Here is a 21218-nt window from a genome sequence, read left to right as displayed (position 1 = left end):
ACAAGATTCAGAAATGTATTTCTGATGCACACACACATTTATCTTGATTTACAAACTGCTTGCTGTCTGTGAACTTCACTGCATTTGTGTGTGAATTTTGAGACTCCCTTGACTTGGCTCAACACACAAATGTCTTTTTTTAAACAGGGAATGATCAGCAACCAATCAGATATCTCCCTTCTTTTAGCCAATCACAAGAATGCACCCCACGTGGGGGATTGTTTACTTATAAGCCAATCACATGAACGCATTCACAGAGCCGATATGCCTGGGCATATTATAGCCTACTTATGAAATTGTATGAAGATACAGATGTTTAGATTACAATTCAGGTTTATTTTCTATTATTTTTTACAAAATATAAATAAAAAAATGTCTCAGTACATATAGCCCAGTGACTGCAGAAAAAAAAGTTAACCATGGATTCATAAATTTGAAATATTTTAATGAAAGTAAAAAAAAAGTTACACCTTTTTGAATATTTAAATATATCTAAATATTATTTTGGATGCAATATAGAAGTCACTTTAATTATAATATTCGGTCCCTACATGAAGAGAGAGTCAGTGGTCCGCCGCGAGAGGAAAGTGACTCTCCGGCTGCGCAAAGTGAGTCGCAGGCTGCGTGAGGAAAGTGAGTCGTTCGCTGAGGAAAGTGAATCGTTCGCTCAACTTCGCTGCGTGAGGAAAGTGAGTCGTTCGCTGAGGAGAGTGAATCGTTCGCTCAACTTCGCTGCGTGAGGAAAGTGAATCGTTCGCTGAGGAAAGGGAGTCGCTCGCTGCATGAACAAAGTGAGTCGTTCGCTGCGTGACTCGTGAGGAAAGTTAATCGTTCGATGAGGAAAGTGAGTCGTTCGCTGCGAGAGGAAAGTGAATCTCCGCCTGCGGAAAGTGAGTCTCCTGTTGCCCAAAGTGAGTCGCCGGCTGCGTGAGGTAAGTGAGTCGTTCGCTGAGGAAAGTGAGTCGTTTGCTGCGTGAGGAAAGTGAATCGTTCGCTGAGGAAAGTGAGTTGTTCGCTGAGGAAAGTGAGTCGTTCGCTGATTGGCTTATAAGTAAACAATCCCCCACGTGGGGTGCATTCTTGTGATTGGCTAAAACAAGGGAGATATCTGATTGGTTGCAGATCATTCCCTGTTTAAATAAAGACATTTGTGTGTTGAGCCAAGTCAAGGGAGTCTCAAAATTCACCCACAAATGCAGTGAAGTTCACAGACCGCAAGCAGTTTGTAAATCAAGATACATGTGTGTGTGCATCAGAAATACATTTCTGAATCTTGTCCTGTGCATTTGTGAATCTTGAGTGCATTTGTAAATGTTGTTTGCATTTCTGAATTTTGTGTGCATTTCTGAATTTTGTATGCATTTGTGAATCTTCTGTGCTTTTTAAATTTTGTGTGTGCATTTGTGAATTTTTTGCACATTTGTGTATCCTGTGTGTGTATTTATGGATTATGTGTGTGCATGTATGAATCCTATGTGTGCATATGTGAATGTAGTGTGTGCATTTATCTTTATTGATACTCTTTTGGCTCCATATGGAAACGGGCTTCCATAGAATTCAAAGTGAAAATCATTTTAACTCATTTTCTTAGTGTAGCTATACACTGATCTTAAAAACTATCAAGAGATTTTTTCATCTCTAAAGCACCATTAACATGGTTCTTGATGGTTTTCTAAAGCACCATGGACATGAAAAATGATTCATGACAAGAAAAGTGTTCATTAAAGAACCTTTACTATATGTGTATGTGTGACCTGTTTTACTCAGGCCGGGTGTTGCATGTGCACTTTGGCTTGATTGATCACGGTTGCCTTTAGCGAAGGAGTTTTGCTGGTGCACACGCTCGTCTGTTCCTCTCGAGAGTTTATATTCTGTGTTTAGATCCAGCAACCCTTGGCCCTTCTTTAAAACAGAAATGGTTTATTTATCAACCCGGCTCTCGCTTGCTCTGTACGTGTGTGTGTTGTTTCTGATGGTAATTTCACGGCTGGGTTCCCGTTGAGATGGTGGGGCAGAAGGGGAGAAGGATTATTACAGATAATTCACCAGACCTACTTCTGAGAGATGTACAACCTTAAATAAAGTCACCTGATATTGCAATGAGGTGCATAAATCACGTGTTTACCACATGCATCCTAAAGGAACCGTAGCTTTTGGCACTGGCTATGAAGGGTTTATCAGGCGTTACATACACACAAATTCACCAGCTCAGAATAATGGCATTTGCGTGCTGTGAAAATGTTTGTTCTGGAGACAGAGTTGTTGAAAGCTGCTAGCGAGAGAGCATGAATGCTTGATTAGGGTATTACCAGAGCATTTCCTTCTCCGCAACCATAAATCTCTTCATTCTCACATTTGGCTTGGCCAGCCGAGGCAAAAACAAGCCCAAAACGACAGCTGGTACAACTGCCCCGCTGCTCGGTCGAAACTCTGGGTGATTCATGTGAGACAAGGGTTAAATATCTCAGCAGCACTCTTCATAACTATTCATTCAAGTCTCAGTACTATATATTTACAATAAATGCATAATTTACAAAGAATTAGTGAGAATCAGTTCAGTTATTAAATACTTATGATAATAAAGCGCTTTATAAAAAATGCTGAGTGTGGGTTAGTAAACTCATGGCTGCTAGTTGCTGTAGTTGACAACTGTATAGTGTGTAACAACATTATGCAGTGAATCTCAAATATTAGCTGTGAAATTGTCTTAAATCTATCTTATGCATGTTTATGAATCAACTGTAATAGTGTTATGTCCAAATACTGGCACTTTTGAATCATTATAGTTCCACGTATATTTTTACTTCCTCAGCATTCTTTGTGAAATATTTATTTATTATTCATTTTATAAATTATCTAGATTATATATATTTTTTTTGGTATTTGCTAATTTACTTATTTCCTTTTACTTTAAGTCACTTGTTTTGTAATATATTTATTTTATAATTTGTTTATTTGTTGTTTTTAATACATTTAAATGTAGTTACTTTGCCATTTCATACTTAAATTTGTGAAATCTACTCGGGGTTGAGTCATCTTTAAAACTCATTATGAATTCTGAATAAATTAGTGCTATCAAATCGATTAATAGTGATAAATTGCATCCCCAATAAAAGCTTGTTTACATAGAATGTGTGTGTGTGCTGTGTATATTTATGTGTAGAATTAACAAAAATATTTAAATATTTAAGAAATATTTACATATATAAATATGAAAATGTATATATAAACAAAAACACACACACACACACACACACACACATATATATATATATATATATATATATATATATATATATATTAGGTTTTATTTTGGATGTGATTAATCGCAATTAATCGATTTGACAGCACTAGAATAAATGTGAAATATTCTTATTCATATTAAAGTAAGTCACTGAATTGATCATATTTTTTCAACCCTTCACACTGGCTGCGAGAACATTTATTAAAGGCAAAAATCACTATAATGAAGCTATTTTCATCATTTAATGACACAGTACAGCATGACTATTTTAAAATCATCTGTTCTGTTATCAAGAATTTAAAATTGCACTGATGTTACAGTGAAGTTCTGAATATTTAAATTTTTGTTAACTAATGTAAAACCCTGGTAATATATTTACAATTTGCCAGATTGGTGCAGGCTAATCTACAGTAGCTGTATTTTTTTTTATTTTTATTTTTTATATATATAACTGTGTGTTAGGTTTGACATTGACAAGCCCTATACTGTTATTATCTTTTCATGACTTCACTCATGTGTGAATTAAATTAGTCACTACCGTGTTGTTAGTATTGTACGTAATTACAGATGTGTCTAAATCGTAATCCCCAACACTCTTTGCTTATCTTATCTGAAAGGGGATCATATATCTCTCACTCTTATGAAAGTACACTCACTTTTCTGCTTCACAGCTTTGGCCGCGAAGCAGGTCTTTTCTTTATGGACCTTGAAGATAAAACAGCAGGGTTATATGTGTCTAATTACACAGTAGTTACACTGTAATTACACTACACCACCCAGTTATTACAACTTGAGGTTTGTATACATAGTTAACTTCGGAGAGTGCCAGTTCAGCCACCTCTCTCTCACGTGAACACCACACTTGGCTCTGTCGCAGTAGGCGAGGGCCTTAAAAACAATACCGGCCATGGGAAACTTAAAACATTCCGCCTGTTGCAGGAAGGGATGAATTTTATAGTGCACGTGGAATTATTATGTTAGAAATACACACATTTCCTTTAGCTTGGAAAAGCCATTACATTGAAACACTAATGTGCCTTTGTGTGGGTTGACCAAGATGGGTCACACATATGTGTAAGCAGCGATCGGATTGGCGGTTGCAGGTAATTGAGGTCACTGGATTTGTAAGAAAACTGAACATGTTGCCAGAAAATCTGAGCCTTATACAAGCATTTATTATCTGCTTTGAATAGCTTGCTCAAACTGAACTGAACTAGATGTAATCGAGGGAAACAGGCCTGCATTTATCTATTGTTTGGCTTTCTTCACACACACGTGTGCTAAATAAGAGTGTGTATGTGTCTTTGTGGTGAAAACACACACAGAGATGACAACACCCTTTCCTGTGCTCTTAAATGACAACTCTCATTCAGACAGCACACATCGGGCCGAGACCATCAGTGTTTACACAGATGGACCTGCTTTATTTTCTCAATAGCTGTGGAAAGGTGTGTGCATGCGCATGGTTGTGTGTTTGTTCGTGCAGTGTGTTTATAATGTGTCGGTTTATTATTGTTAAACCCTGGTCCTCGCATATCTTGCAAATGAAAGGGAGTTAAAGAGCATTCATTCACATGAAACAATTCACTCATCGGCTCTCGCCAACTCATTCAGATGGCCTTAAGACATGTGCTATACATTTACCTTTCATCAAAACCAGACACACACACACTTTTCAGCGCTAATGAGAGTTGGCTGACAGGATATTGTGATGGATGAAACAGGTGGGATCGTCATCACTCAACCGTCATGAACTCAAAGGCAATTTAATTACAATAATATCTTAAATATTAGGTTTACGTAGATTTTAAATGTCTCATTTACCTATTTATTATGGATCTTGTGTCAATTTAGATGTTCTTAAAATGTAAGTGCAGTATTTCATCATGAATCATAAATGTAAAATAACTGCATTGCATAAGAGGGGTTATACAGAACCAGAGAGTCTGAAAGTGAGAAATTATGATATTTACAAACTGTTTTCACATTTTTTAAAGAAAATGTGTGTGGTTCTTGCTTAAACAAAAGTAGGTTGATAAGGTGTTCGGGTTGTTGCTTTATATCCAAGTTCCATATACAATATCTTCTTAATAGACATGTTTTATATTATCTTGTTTAACAGATATTTTTGTATGTTGTCTTTTTCAGAAAGAATGCTCAAACTTTGTGCGTGTGCTGCAGCCATATAACCAGACACATATTTACATATGTGGCACCGGAGCTTTCCATCCTATCTGTTCCTACCTGGAGATAGGCAAGCGAGCAGAGGTACACAACACAGTCGATATTAATAATTGATCAAATTAATTCTCTTAGTCTAGTTCAATCTCAGGAAAGCAATGGCCCTAAAACATACTCACACGCTCATGTGCATACATACAAGATCTCCAAGGCACATTCACCAAAACATTTAAAGAAATGAAAAGGAAATTAATAGTGCCTATCTGCTGCTAACATCTACCCTGTTAACAATTTCGGCCCAGTGAAGTAGAAAATGAGAGTGTCACAAAGCACAAATGTGTTATTTAGAAGTGCCTCAACTGTGGGAAATGAGATGGCCTTTACACTGTGGAAAAATGTCAGTGAATTTCAAGATTTGATCCACGCAAATTAATCATGGCCTGAGCACGCTGAACATAATAGAAGATAACTTGAGAGCTGTTTTTTTTTTTTTTTTGCTGTCAGTTTGGAGATCCAAATCTAAACAGGTTTCTATGAATGTTTTTTTTTTTCAAAAACAGCGTCTTTTTGACAACTTTTTGAATATTGAGAGACTCACCTCTCCATTTATTATTCATGCCTTGCTGTGGTTGGTTTATTCATTATCCTTTTGCTCAGGACAACATCTTCAGACTGGATGCCAACTACATTGAGAACGGACGTGGGAAAAGTCCCTATGATCCAAAGATGCAGTCCTCATCCCTCCTGATTGGTGAGTTAGTCAGAGATGGTGATGTTTTGGTTTTAAAGTTTTAGAATCAGTGTTAACTAATTGGAGATTTCATACTCTTCTTTATATGTCAGATGAAGAACTGTATTCTGGAACATCAGCAGACTTCATGGGACGAGACTTTGCCATTTTCCGAACACTTGGGTCACATCATCCAATCAGAACGGAGCAGCATGATTCTAGATGGCTGAATGGTAAAAATGCTGTGTTCTCAACTACTTCAGGCTGGTTATTGAATATATACACGTTTACATTGAAATGCACACCATGATATGAACCAAGTGACTCTTTGAATAAATCACTGAATCATTCTTTCACCAGATTTGTTCAATGAGGGAGTAACTGTATTATTAATTTAACTATTTTTTTAAATTCTGAAGTGACTTCTGTCTTTGTGAGCAAGTGATTAAATCATTCAGTCAAATGGATCTGTTCAAAAATTTGGATCAGTTCAGGAACTAATCAAGTGACTGTCTTTATGAGTGATTTACTGAATAATTTATTCAACTTATTTGTTAAAAATGCTTATTCTTTCAAGAAAAAATTAAGTATTTGTCTTTATGAGTGAGTCACTGAGTCATTTATTCAACCAATTTGTTCAGAAAGACTTGATTTATTCAGGAACAAATTAAGGGACTGCCTTTTTGAGCATTGTTTTGAATTATTAATTCAACTAGTTTGTTCAAAAATGCTTATTAAATCAGGAACGAATCAAGGGACCATTTTGAGCGAATCACAGATTCATTTATTTAACTGATTATTTCAAAACTGCTGATTTATTAATTAATGCGTGTTGTTTGGAGAGGCACAACAGTTAATAATGCTTCTACCTCATTCTGTGATATGAGATATTAGTCATGCTGCCCATTCCTAGTTGAAATATTGTCTCAGTGTGTATTTTTAAGGAGTTCACAAAGACGTTATATATACATATGCTTGCGTATTTGTCTGTCCATGTGTTTTTATAGACCCTTTATGATTTTCATTCTAGCACTCAATTTCTATCCTTAGCTGCCTGGTAAAATCATCACACAGTATATGTTACTTTGCTAAGCATGTGTCTGCCAAGAGCAAATGTGTGAAATAAATGTAAATTTATGGGTTTTCTTTAGTGTGCACAAGTTTATGTCCCTTTACATGAATGTGTATGTGCCCATATCTGTGTGAGTGAAAGAAAGAGCCTCTTTGTGAACGTCTGCAGGAGAGATTAGCCCGGCCGGGGTGTTGAGTGTTTCCTCTAACATCCCGCCTGCATTTTTGCAGACTTATGGAACACAAAAGGTCAATATCAAGATAGGAGAGTCGGTCAGTGTTTTCCCATGAAGTTAATCCTGTCTCAGCTGTTCCTGCAAGTGGCTCTCATTTCAGTCCTCACACAGGGTCACCATCCACGCCATCAATACCCTCCTATATCCGCGAGGAAAGGTGCTTTTCAAAACGCTCATCTCACCTTAATCCTCACCATCTGTTACCACGGATACATCGGACGTTAGTTCTATTTCACCCGCTCTGAAAGCTGTCTCTCTCGCACAAAAGAGCCAGTGTCGTTTAGAGGATTAGTCAAATGGATATTCTATCAAGCCTTATCAATAGAAACACGGGCCTCTCGCCATCTTCAGACAATGAAGCCGATGGCTGTTGATGGTTATTCTTCCCGCACTTCAAAGAGGATCAGTATTTACAGGGCAAACAATCGTAAGTTTGGCTGGAACAAGTCGAGTTAAATGAAGCAGTCGGTGTATTGAATGACATGGGCGGCACTGTTTCATTGGCGTCTCTATGGACACATACACACTCTCAGTGCATGAACGGAGTCACTCTTTGGTAAATGTTCGTTCCGCAGTTTAAGCACCACATCCTGTTGGGTCTGTTGGGCCGTAATGCAGCACTGCATGTTGCTTTAAGCGTGTGCCGCCCACGTGGGTGGGGGACGTGTTACATTTCGTTTCTGCAAGAGAGAGCGGTCACGGTTGGGTAAGAGTGATCCCCCTGTAACTGGCGATACTGAGGTCTCGGCTCATTTTGGAACAGCTAAAAGGGATTCAATGAAGTGTTCACTCATTTCTTTAAACAACTCAATTTCTTCTTTCAGTCTTGTGGAAATTGAAGTTCTGATGCATTGTGTGTACTCCAGATCCCAGGTTTCTAGGAATACACCTGATCCCAGAAAGCGATAATCCTGAAGATGACAAGATCTTCCTGTTCTTCAAAGAGAACGCTATGGACGGTGAACATACAGGCAAAGCTACTATCTCCAGGATAGGACAACTGTGTAAGGTATCATCACAGATGGAAACATAAATAATGCACATTCAAGTGCATTTGGAAATAATGTCAGTATTCAAAGCTTTATGGGGTTTTTAAAGAAGATGTGACTAATCTACTTGCATTTTCTCCAGAATGACATGGGTGGACATAGGAGTCTTGTGAACAAATGGACCACCTTCTTGAAAGCCAAGCTGACTTGCTCAGTTCCCGGCCTCAATGGAATAGACACGCATTTTGATGAACTGCGTAAGGAATTTCTATGAACGTTTAGTTTGAACATAATTATATGAACAATAATATGAAGTCGGAAATGCATCTTTAAAGAAATCTTGTGGGAAATCCATGAAATAGTTAAGTCGACAGCATCCATGGTATGCTGTCACCACTGGAAACAATTTCTACTCATCCCTCAAGCTTTAAAAAACATGGAAGTTTATGGGGCAAACTTGCAACAGTTGGCCCATAAACCTCCATTGCAACATTCCAGATGCTGTCAGTAGAGTTTAAGGTGTTTTTTATCCACTTTTAATAACTCCAAATGTTTCTTTATTTCCCTTCCAGAGGATGTGTTTCTAATGAGTGCTAAAGACCCAAAGAATCCAGTGATCTATGCTGTGTTTACAACATCCAGGTAATACAGACATACTTAAAATACATACAATTAAGTGTTTGAAACATTTGAAGGGAAGTTGCATAGAACTCTTTCCTTTCCTTTCCTTTCCTTCTCATTACATTCCTTTCCTTTCTTTGCTTTTTTTATTGGTCTTCTTTGTTTTTTTCCTGTGTCCTTCTTTATTTTTTGTTTTCCCATACTATTCCTACCTCCTTTCCTTTCCCATATAATTTTTCTCCTTTCTTTTCTGGCTTTTTCCTTCTTTCCTTCCTTCCTTAATTTCTATATTCTATGCCTTACCTGACCTTTTTTATCCCTTCGTTCTTTTTTCTATCCTTTCTTCGTTTTTTCTCTTCTCTTTTATGAGATGGCAGTGATTTTTTTGATGTGTTTTTAGGAGCTTTGCAGGGCAGTAATCAGGTTAGACTCAGACAGGCGCTTCACATCACTACACTCTGGATGGGAATTTCCTCCTTATCCTTGTCTCTGCCCTCTCTTACCTGTTTCCCCATTCAGCTTCGGCTCAGCACAGCTCAGACGAAATATGATTAAGGTGGTAACCTGAATCTCACTCCCCAGCCAGACACCCTCTTCTCTGTGCCTGCTGGCGAGGAGCAGAGGGTTGGGGAGGGGTGTAGGCAGTAACAAAAGCAGATAAACGATGTTCAAAAGAAAAGACTTTTAAGATGATGGATGAGCACACTGTGTGTGTATGGAGGTGTGCGTGCATGTAAACACGAGATGAGGAAGAGGACAAACATATCACGATTAATCACTGTCAAAAAGCGAGAGAGAAGCAAAAGCAGCGGTCGTCCAAACCTGCACATCCTGTTCATGTGTTCCCACCTCACTGATTTCCTAATGTATGCAGGGAACACAACACTCGAAAATTCAATTACGGGCTTTAAAGAATTAGACTGCTTTAATTGGTTTTCTAAGTGCCCCATTTCTGAGATGAATAGAAGTGCATTCTAGGGACTTGCTTTTAATATTGCCACTTAATGAGGCATGAACGCTGGGGTGATGGATCAGTATTTTATGTCTCGCTTTATCTGGGTATGTGTGTTAGAGTGTGTAAGCACATGTATGTGTGTGTGCATTTTTATGTCTGGGACCCTGACTGAGTGATGGGGAATTAGTTTATTCATGTGCCCTGTGGTTAATTGATTTTCTCGCTAATTAACATTTTACAAATGCTATGGGCTGATCACCACAGTGTGTTTGTTCTCATGGCTGTTTAGGGGGAATAAGTGCTTGGATACACACACATACACTGCAATACAAATGCTAATTTTATACATCACATGAAATCAAAATCAACCCTATTAACTGTGTTAACACACGTTTCTGCTCTTATTGTGTGTGATACATCTGTGCATATTAAATTTGTCTTCATGATCTTTCATCAAAATGTACAAACCCAGATGACATTGCCAAGCCCTCTTAATTTTTCATTAGTCTTCATAAAGACTTTTCAATCTGTTTTGTCAAATCCTGATCCAAAAAAATAAAGAATCCACACATGTCCTGCCCAATTTATTCTTGGTAAATTAAAATAATTTTAATACATTGAAATGGATCATTTACTTTTGATATATACACTTCTAGTAAAACTTTACACAAAGTGTCAAAATATTTTGTTTTCTATCAATGATTTAGCTTCTGTTGTCTCTTCTTCTTTCCTCAGTAATATCTTCCGTGGATCGGCTATATGCATGTATAGTATGGCAGACATCCGAAGGGTATTTCTAGGTCCATATGCCCACAGGGATGGGCCAAACTACCAGTGGGTTCCCTTTCAGGGCAGAGTGCCTTACCCCCGTCCTGGCACAGTGAGTACTGGCCAATATATCTGGCATTATCACAAAACTGACAAACTATAGCTTCATATATGTGCACTTGGTAAAATACTTAATTGCATTATTTTTTCAACCGGTAATTTACTGTTATTACCCTAACTGTTTGCTTGCACATTTAAAACTAAATTTGTCTAAAAATTATCCTAAAATACATTGCTGCATTACTTTAAATGTATACTTAAAGAACTAAAATCACACTACATTATTCAGAGTGTGACATTGAAACTTGAACCTGTGCATCAATGAGATTTTTTTTAACCCTTAATCCCTCTCCTCCTTTACCCACCATAGTGTCCCAGCAAAACGTTCGGAGGCTTTGACTCCACTAAAGACCTTCCTGATGATGTCATTACATTTGCACGCCTGCACCCAGCCATGTATAACCCTGTGCAACCCATGGGTGGGAAGCCCATTGTGGTGCGCACAAATGTGGAGTACCAGTTTACTCAGCTGGTGGTGGATCGTGTAGAAGCTGAGGACGGCCAGTACGATGTCATGTTCATCGGCACAGGTTAGTAAAACCAACCAGCACATCAATACAGAAATATAACTGTTGTATAAAGCCAAGAAATCACTCCACTTTTATAATTCACAAGCAGCTGTTCACAAACGTTTTGACTTATTCTCCTCAACAAAGGCTCTATGACTTTCCCAGTTGCTTGTGATTTACAGGATGAGGATATGCTAATGGTTTTGTTCAAACTGTATATTCTATGGCCCTACACCTAACCCTAACAGGAAACTTTGTGCATTTTTACTTTCTCAAAAAAACTCATTCTGTATGATTTATAAGCATTTTGAAAAATGGGGACATGGGTTATAAATGTCATTTCAACTCATAATATATACTAATTTATTTAATTGGCACGTTAAAAAAAATACTCTTACAATTACTAAGAAATGTTTTACAAATGATGAATATTAAAAAATTCGAATCTTATAATCAGATTTAGGAACTGTGCTGAAGGTGGTGACCATTCCCAGGGAAAGCTGGTATGATCTGGAGGAAGTGGTGCTGGAAGAGATGACGGTGTTCAGGGTATGAGTGCCAACTGTTCATTACCCAGAGAGCTGTGTTTCTGCTTGCTATTGGAATTGAAATCCTCCAACTATAATTTTCACCTTAGTACATTTAATTGCTCCCCCATAAATCTGTCTGCATAGCCACAGCATGTCATCCAAAAAATATCCTCAGATCTTAAAATGAGATTAAACTTGTTCTGTTTTCCCTTCTAGGAGCCAACACCTATTACTGCCATGGAGCTCTCCACTAAACAAGTACGTCTGCTTGATATTACTCTTCACCAGCCATTAACAGTGAGCAAACCGTGTCCTAATAGACTTATATGTTCATCTGTCAACAGCAACAGCTGTACCTCGGGTCAGATTTAGGGATTTCCCAGATGCCCCTGCACCGCTGTGAGGTCTACGGGAAGGCCTGTGCCGAGTGCTGCCTGGCAAGAGATCCATATTGTGCCTGGGACGGGACAGAGTGCTCTCGATATTTTCCAACTGCTAAGAGGTAAGTACATTTTTGATGAAGATTATTTTATTCTTTAACATTTTGGTAGCTTTATTTTGGAATATGGATCAAATTACATATTCTTAAAGAGACCGTTAATCCACCGATAAAAGTTTTTCCATTTATTTAGCCTCATGTTATTTCATACCTATATGGCTTTCTTTCTTCTGTGAAACATGAATAACCGTTTTTGTCCCGAGGAGTTATTTTGGACCCCATTAACTTTCATTGTATGGACAAAAAAGCATTTTTCAAAATATTTATGAGAGTAAACGAAAACTATTTTGGGTGAACTATCCATTTAAGTCAATGACATACAGTATTGTTCAAAATAATAGCAGTACAATGTGACTAACCAGAATAATCAAGGTTTTTCGTATATTTTTTTATTGCTACGTGGCAAACAAGTTACCAGTAGGTTCAGTAGATTCTCAGAAAACAAATGAGACCCAGCATTCATGATATGCACGCTCTGCAATTGGGCAATTAGTTGAATTAGTTGAAAGGGTTGTGTTCAAAAAAATAGCAGTGTGGCATTCAATCACTGAGGTCATCAATTTTGTGAAGAAACAGGTGTGAATCAGGTGGCCCCTATTTAAGGATGAAGCCAACACTTGTTGAACATGCATTTGAAAGCTGAGGAAAATGGGTCGTTCAAGACATTGTTCAGAAGAACAGCGTACTTTGATTAAAAAGTTGATTAGAGAGGGGAAAACCTATAAAGAGGTGCAAAAAAATGATCTCCAATGCCTTAAAATGGAGAGCAAAACCAGAGAGACGTGGAAGAAAACGGAAGACAACCATCAAAATGGATAGAAGAATAACCAGAATGGCAAAGGCTCAGCCAATGATCACCTCCAGGATGATCAAAGACAGTCTGGAGTTACCTGTAAGTACTGTGACAGTTAGAAGACGTCTGTGTGAAGCTAATCTATTTTCAAGAATCCCCCACAAAGTCCCTCTTTTAAAAAAAAGGCATGTGCAGAAGAGGTTACAATTTGCCAAAGAACACATCAACTGGCCTAAAGAGAAATGGAGGAACATTTTGTGGACTGATGAGAGTAAAATTGTTCTTTTTGGGTCCAAGGGCCACAGGCAGTTTGTGAGACGACCCCCAAACTCTGAATTCAAGCCACAGTACATAGTGAAGACAGTGAAGCATGGAGGTGCAAGCATCATGATATGGGCATGTTTCTCCTACTATGGTGTTGGGCCTATTTATCGCATACCAGGGATCATGGATCAGTTTGCATATGTTAAAAAACTTGAAGAGGTCATGTTGCCCTATGCTGAAGAGGACATGCCCTTGAAATGGTTGTTTCAACAAGACAATGACCCAAAACACACTAGTAAACGGGCAAAGTCTTGGTTCCAAACCAACAAAATTAATGTTATGGAGTGGCCAGCCCAATCTCCAGACCTTAATCCAATTGAGAACTTGTGGGGTGATATCAAAAATGCTGTTTCTGAAGCAAAACCAAGAAATGTGAATGAATTGTGGAATGTTGTTAAAGAATCATGGAGTGGAATAACAGCTGAGAGGTGCCACAAGTTGGTTGACTCCATGCCACACAGATGTCAAGCAGTTTTAAAAAACTGTGGTCATACAACTAAATATTAGTTTAGTGATTCACAGGATTGCTAAATCCCAGAAAAAAAAAATGTTTGTACAAAATAGTTTTGAGTTTGTACAGTCAAAGGTAGACACTGCTATTTTTTTGAACACACCCCTTTCAACTAATTGCCCAATTGCACAGCCTTAAGAGCGTGCATATCATGAATGCTGGGTCTTGTTTGTTTTCTGACAATCTACTGAACCTACTGGTAACTTGTTTGCCACGTAGCAATAAAAAATATACTAAAAACCTTGATTATTCTGGTTAGTCACATTGTACTGCTATTATTTTGAACAATACTGTATTAACACAAATTATGGCACCATATTCACTTTTCAGGTGTTTAGTGCACTACAAACTCTGCATCTGGACACACATGCGTCGACAAGCGCAAACACCTGGATCCAAGTATTTCAGGCTGCTTTTAAACACACTATAAACACATGCTCACAATATGCCGCATATCCTCTGTTAACACACACGCACACACACACTGCATGCTTGGCCAGCAAAACCTTCACAGAGGAAGAAGAGGGCCATGGCTTTGGTCTCAACACACCCTCTTGGTCCACACACTAGTATGGGTCCACACGTCGCGGTTATTACAAGATATTTGAAGGTTGTGAGGTTTGAAATTCAGTAATGAACATCATGAAAGATCTCTCCATGAATCATGTTTCTGAATTAAAACTAGGGCACATTCAGCACTTTCTTTCCTGCATACACATAAAAGTGTGATGTGAACCACAGAACCACATGGAATTATTTCCCTTTCTGGCTTTTTATGTGGACAAACAGTTTATCCCCATCGGATGAGTCATTGTTGGGCAAAGTTGAAAGTGCCGCGGAGGCACATTGTTTACGTTAATGTTTTAATTATTGTTGTATAAAGCTAAAGTATTTCACCATATAAACCTCACATCATCTTGAGATTGTCTGAGACAATATGGTACAATGTAGTTGTTTGATTGAAACAACAGTGCCCTCTAGTGGCCAGACTGAAGTAGTGTTGCAAATACTAAACTTAATACTAGGTCAATTTTAGTGTTTTAGAATATGCAAAGATCTACATTACATGCGTCTAATCCAATTTATTTATTTATTCATTTATTTTTTTACAGGAGAACGAGGCGTCAGGACATCAGAAATGGGGATCCTCTTTCCCAGTGCTCTGATCTGCACCACAATGGTAAGTATATTTATTTATTTATGATCAAACATAATTAATAGGTTGTCAAAACCAACATGAGGATATGCACAGTTCTTGCAAGTCACCTTATTTCAAGAAAAAAATGCTTGAAAAAAGCTCTCCTTAGATATTCTATAACATTATATACAGTAAGGACCATTCATTACACCTCTTCTGTAATATAATGTTTAAAAGTTGTGCAGTTGTGAAATTGCACCTCAAAAGAAACGTCCTGTAACTAAACATTAATTAAATCAGCATGCCTGAACATTTGAGAAGGACTGATGCATTGGAATCTTTCATTTATGTAGGCTACACTGGCACACCGTTCTATTTCAGCACTGAACATTACCTCCTTGTGTGTGTTTGTGTGTGTTAGATGATCTGGAAGGATACAGCAGTGTGGAGGAGAGAAGTGTGTATGGCATAGAGAACAGCAGCATGTTTCTGGAATGCAGCCCGAAGTCTCAGAGAGCTCTAATCTACTGGCAGCTACAGAGACCCAGTGATGAGCGTAAACATGAGGTACACACACACACAAACTTATAAATAACGTAGGTCAGCAAAACATGCACTTAAATAATATGCTGTCATTGTGATCATTGGAAAATCCATGCAGAACTGCAAATAATATAAACGACTTAATGTATTGGAACCATTTTCCCATTTCTCTTGGCGTGGTCAGTTTCCAGATTCTTCACACATTAGATCAGTTGGCAATCTTAAAGGTTTTAACAGTCTAACACTGTTTTGAATTAATTTAAAGATTACTGCTATTCTGTTTAATCTGTCCAAAGTAGCAGTCATTTTGTATGAATGCAGAAAGAACATTTTTAATTTTCACATTACAAATGTCATTTCTGTGTCATAAGCTTTGCCAAACACACATGGAATCGCATTAGTCTGCTATTGGTTGGCCAAATAGATACAGAAGCACCACCCTAAACTCACTATTGGTTATATAAGTATTGCAGTGTCCGATTGACCATGAAGTTTTAGATGAAGATATTATAATAGTTCAAGTTAAACTGAAACATTTTTAATAGCCCCCCCCCCCCCACACACACACACACACTACTACTACTACTACTAAATGAAGGTATTTTATTGAACAGGATATGACATAGTGACCCCCCTTACCACCCACTATCACATACACCAGCTGTGTTTCTCTTTCAGATATTATCAGGCAAAAAATAGTGCTAAAGTAACACCTCACCGCAGACGGTCATTATGTTAATGTAATAATGGTCAGATTTCAGCCTTCCTGCTGTGTAAGAAAATCCCCAGCTGTGCTGTAGTTTTCTTTGCACCCCAGGTGTAAAATCAGCAGTTACGTTCTGAGGTTAAAATCTATGAAAATGTGTTCATAAACTCAATCTGTTTTTCTCCATGTCAGATTGTGATTGATGAAAGGCTGAGTCTTACAGGCCAGGGTCTGCTGATCCGAAGTCTAACCCAGGCCGATTCGGGAGTGTACCACTGCCACGCCATCGAGCACGGCTTCATCCAGCCCCTGCGGCGTATTAATCTCCAGGTCATCCCATCTCAGCGCGTGGGCGAGCTGCTGCTCCGAGCAGGCGCCAACGATAAGGATCCTTCCCCTAAACACAAACTCTGGTACCGGGATTTCATGAGCCTCCTGGAGCACCCAGACCTCAACAGTGTGGATGAGTTCTGCGAGCGCGTTTGGAAGCGAGAGAAGAAGCCAAAGGGAAAGAAAACCCCCAAAGTCAACCCCATAGCTGGCGTCGGGACAAAAACAGATAAGACCCCTCAAAGGACGGCTCAGAGTTTGCAGAACCCAACGCAGAGGGTGCAAAACACACCAAAGGTGCAGAACAACCCAACTCCTCAGATTCTCCCAAAGTCCACAGGTTTGCAAAGAAGTCAAATCCCGGGAAGTACAGTGAGCACGGAGAGCCAAAGCATCAAACCGGACACTCAAAGCGTGCAGAAGGTCCAAAGTGCTCCTGAGAACCAAAAATCACAACCCAGCCAAGGAAAAAGAGGTACCCAGACCCCACAAAGAGGACCTCCTAACACAGCCAAGTGGAAACAGCTTCAGGAGAACAAGAGGGGGCGCAACCGCAGGACCCACGAACAGCAGAGACCACCGCGCAGTGTGTGAGATACACTCACACACACTCAAGAGTCACTTGTAAACATCCGCATCAGTCACTCATACAACAGACAGGCGTGCATAATCAATAGCACAAAACTCAAAAATGGTGAATCCTGCTCACGTCTCTTGTTCACCAGGGAAAGCACATTGATTTTGTTGTTGTGATGTGACAGCAAAGACCTTTTACACTCCTAGTGTTACAGATCCGTCGTCATACACGTGATGTTTTCATCAGAGGATGTGCGGTGGTCGTTTGCCAAAAATCCTTTGCGATACAATGGGATAGTGCCAATGGAAAAAGAAGAAGAACTCTTTTAACAAGATATGAACAAAAGTCATGGTGGAGTGAACTGGGCACCTGGAAAACTGGAAGCCAGTTGCTTAGATTTGTAAAGACTGTAATATATAAGCAAGCATTGTGCTGTACATAGAACAACACTAAGTAATTATGGACACAACTGGTCAAAGGTGAAATTAAGGCATGCCTTAGTAACCGCTTGTCTAACCTCTGATCCTCAGAAGCGTTTTGATGTTCGTGTTAATTATGTTTCAGATAATCAAGTGGGCCTGACTGACTAAAAACAGTCAATAACTGTGGTGACCATTTCTGCCAAAATTTAAGTTTCAAATACAACGTGCATGAGTTGAATGAATAAGCTCTTCCAATCCAGTTGCATAGTGGAACTATCTGACGATTACAGCCGCCTAGATGATCGTTTTAAATGTTGGTTGCCTAAAAATGAAAGAACATCTTTTGAAAGATGTTTTTAGATACTTCCATAATGTCTGTAGTGTATTTCTAAATTATTATTACTCATATTACATACGTTTGCGTCATTGATTTCCTAAATCAGTCTATGTTAGGCTGAATGCTGAGTGACCCTAGTATATGTACATATATAAACAGCAGAACACCACTTGATTATTTATTGCTGGTTGGTTATTGTTTATTGTTCAAAGGGTTGCATTTATTTTTTATATAAGTTTTTCTTTTCTATTCATTTGTAAACGTGGCTCATTGGCCACGATTCACATAGGCGGACCAAGTATTTGTTTTTAGGCTCAGATTCTTGTTGAGTGTTTGCAGATCTGTATTCTTTTAATTCAGTTTTACATGCTTCCTTTCTTAAATTCAGTCATTCTTTCTTTTTTCTGTCTTAAACTTGTTTAGGTCTTGTTTTAACTTCATCGTGCAAAACTAACGAGAAATATTAAATCATCTCCAATGATTAGCTGTGAATCTCCCTAAAAAAATGTGTGGATTAGGACAGATTATGCCGTGGAGAACACACTGCATGTGAATTCTTCCTTTGTGCATCTTTATTTTTTATAGTCAGTGTGTCGTGCGAGAGGTCATTTTTGTGCCATGCAAGATGTACAAGATGTGAATATTTTTTCCATTTGCATCTAGACATACCCTGTCCCTTTTTATGTATTATAGGTCTATAGGTCTTTTCACACATACAGGTTTCCCCCCACAAAATTGTCATTTCAATGCAATGCAGAGGTATCTCCAGCAGATGGCCCTGACCCAGATGGAGTTGATTTGGAGCTGGCTGGTGCAACAAGGGAGGAGAAGGGAGCTGTCAGTTATGTAAAATTGGTGTTTCTGGCATGCATTTGGTTGTCTAAATAAATATTTCCTCTATAATTTCAGGGTGGTTGTGGGTGGATTATTTGTATATTTCTTTTATGTATATTTCTTTTGATTTTTGCAGCATTTGGAGGACACATGTACTGTAGGCCTAGTCAATCTGTGAATGTTGTTAACTCTCATATTGTGTTTGGTGAGAGGTGAAGTTACCACATCACGTAGTTTACAGTCTATTTTTTTTTTAATAGTCACAATACATGGTCAACTTTTGGAGCATTGGTAAGTTTTCAAAAGGAAGCTACCTGAGCTTGGAGGTGTGCAACACTGGTGAGCTGGTGTGTATTGTGATACAGATCTGATATTGTTGCAGCAAATTCCAGCTGCTGTTAATTTTAGTTACACATTTGTTAATTATTTAGTCAGATGTTTTCCTAAAATACCTATTTGGAATCTTGTGTAATCCAAGATGGACTTGTTCTTTGCAGTGTCTCATATATGCCCATGTGAAAGTGATTGGAAATTAAATTAATACAAATGCATGCCAACATAACTAATATCTCATTATATTATCATTCCAAAAAAAGATCTAGCTTGTGTGCTTGCGTGTGCGCGTGTAGAGGCGCATGCACATTTAAAGTGAGGGGGCACGAGGATTTTGAATGCAGCTTCCAAAAGACAAATTGATATTTTTAATATTAGATACAATCACACCGGCATGATTAGATCGTTCAGTACGTCGATCACATCACCAGCTGCTAAATTCAAATCCTCGTTCGCTGGCTGGCTGAGCCAGAGACGGGCGCGTTTGCACAGCGTTGCATTATAACCAATATTTGAGAATATTTCAAGGTTAAATTTACGTGTGGTATTTTTTCGAATAAAAAAAAAAATACAGGTGTCCCCTAAAAAAATAATGAAAGCATGACGCCCCTGTGTACGTGCGTGTGTGCGTGCGTGTTGAACTTGTATTTACTAAAGGTTATTTTGGCACATAAACTAATGTCTAAATAAGATAATAATCTTTGAACATCAAAAAAACAGTTAATAAAAAATTCGAGATAAAATTGGATTGTTAGCCAATAATTTCATTATTATGGGTTTCGAGTCTCGTTAATGAACTATTTTATGAAGAAATTGAATTAAACATTCAGAAAGCGTAATTTCTATCATACAGATCAAACTTTCTGCGATCAAAACATCTCCCTAAACCCTATATAATATGCTTAATTGTATCAGAAGTCACCATTTTCAAGCGTGGGCGTTTGTTTGCATAAAACCGGAGGCTCAGCCTTCTCGATGCCATATTAGGAAAGGTAGGCGGAGCAGTGGAAACTGCGCGCAAACTTCATTTGTTCTGGAGAACCTCGTGACGCGCTAGTTTTAAAGCTGGATGAATAAAATGGATATTTTTTTTTACAAATGAAGGGTTATATTTCGGACTGTTCTCAAAAAAAAAAACTGACATTAAGCTTGACTGTACAAGATGTTAAATATAGGGGACTACTTTTATGACACTGTAGAGCTCGACAGCCGCAGTTGACAAGAAACAGCAGCCTTGTCGTTCACTTTTAGAGTGTTTTTTTTTTTTTTTTTGGTCAAACACGAGTTCAAGAAAATTGGTAAGAATCTGACATTCATCTATGACTGTTTACAAAATTACCAATCATTATATTTTTTTAGCCAACTTACTCTATATTTTAAATGTTGAATTATTTCAAACAATTAGTAAACCGTCGTAAATATTAATGATTTAGTAAAAAGTTATTTATAACATTTATTTAATTTTTTAAAACCTTAAAGTTCCTTTTCATCCACATTCTGTAATGTAGCCATTTAAGTTCGCACTGTGTGCTTATTAGCACTAGATGGCGTGCAATCTCTTTTTTTCATCGCAATGAATCAGATGTATTTGGCTAAAATGTGTGCTGTAAAGATGTTGTATAAAACATATAGTTTTATATTATCAATCCAATTCAAAATCTATATGATGACAAAATTTGTATTTCTTTAATGTTTCAAATTCAATCAAAATATTAAGCACTGTTCATTTATTCTGTGCCCAGGGTTTGACCTGAAATGAGTGTGCACATGAAGTGTTTGTGACTCACAGGAGAGCAACAGAAATTAAGCTGCCCTCGACACATCCATCATCTCCCCCACATCAAAAGTGTCCTCAGAAAACAAGTGTGTCATTCTGTATCCTGGAGATCTGTGTGCGTGTGTGTGTGTGTGTGTGTG

General features: G+C 38.2%; 1 protein-coding gene across 1 annotated transcript in view; it reads left to right on the top strand.

The window, feature by feature from the left end:
• The window catches only part of sema3aa (sema domain, immunoglobulin domain (Ig), short basic domain, secreted, (semaphorin) 3Aa), a 33809-nt gene extending 14767 nt beyond the window's left edge, over positions 1-19042 (top strand). The window contains exons 4-17 of the mRNA XM_052554955.1: positions 5393-5512; positions 6083-6176; positions 6269-6388; positions 8329-8471; positions 8594-8708; positions 9024-9093; positions 10763-10907; positions 11226-11445; positions 11882-11973; positions 12171-12212; positions 12299-12456; positions 15194-15261; positions 15641-15786; positions 16661-19042. Of these exons, the coding sequence (XP_052410915.1) occupies positions 5393-5512; positions 6083-6176; positions 6269-6388; positions 8329-8471; positions 8594-8708; positions 9024-9093; positions 10763-10907; positions 11226-11445; positions 11882-11973; positions 12171-12212; positions 12299-12456; positions 15194-15261; positions 15641-15786; positions 16661-17392 (2265 nt within the window). The 3' untranslated portion in view covers positions 17393-19042. The remainder of the gene's footprint in view (positions 1-5392; positions 5513-6082; positions 6177-6268; positions 6389-8328; positions 8472-8593; positions 8709-9023; positions 9094-10762; positions 10908-11225; positions 11446-11881; positions 11974-12170; positions 12213-12298; positions 12457-15193; positions 15262-15640; positions 15787-16660) is intronic.
• Positions 19043-21218: the final 2176 nt, after the last annotated feature.

Source organism: Carassius gibelio, chromosome B4 (assembly GCF_023724105.1).
Source record: "Carassius gibelio isolate Cgi1373 ecotype wild population from Czech Republic chromosome B4, carGib1.2-hapl.c, whole genome shotgun sequence".
In the NCBI taxonomy this organism is placed as follows: domain Eukaryota; kingdom Metazoa; phylum Chordata; class Actinopteri; order Cypriniformes; family Cyprinidae; genus Carassius; species Carassius gibelio.
Note: the sequence above shows the minus strand (reverse complement) of the source record. Positions and strands in the feature narration are given on the sequence as shown.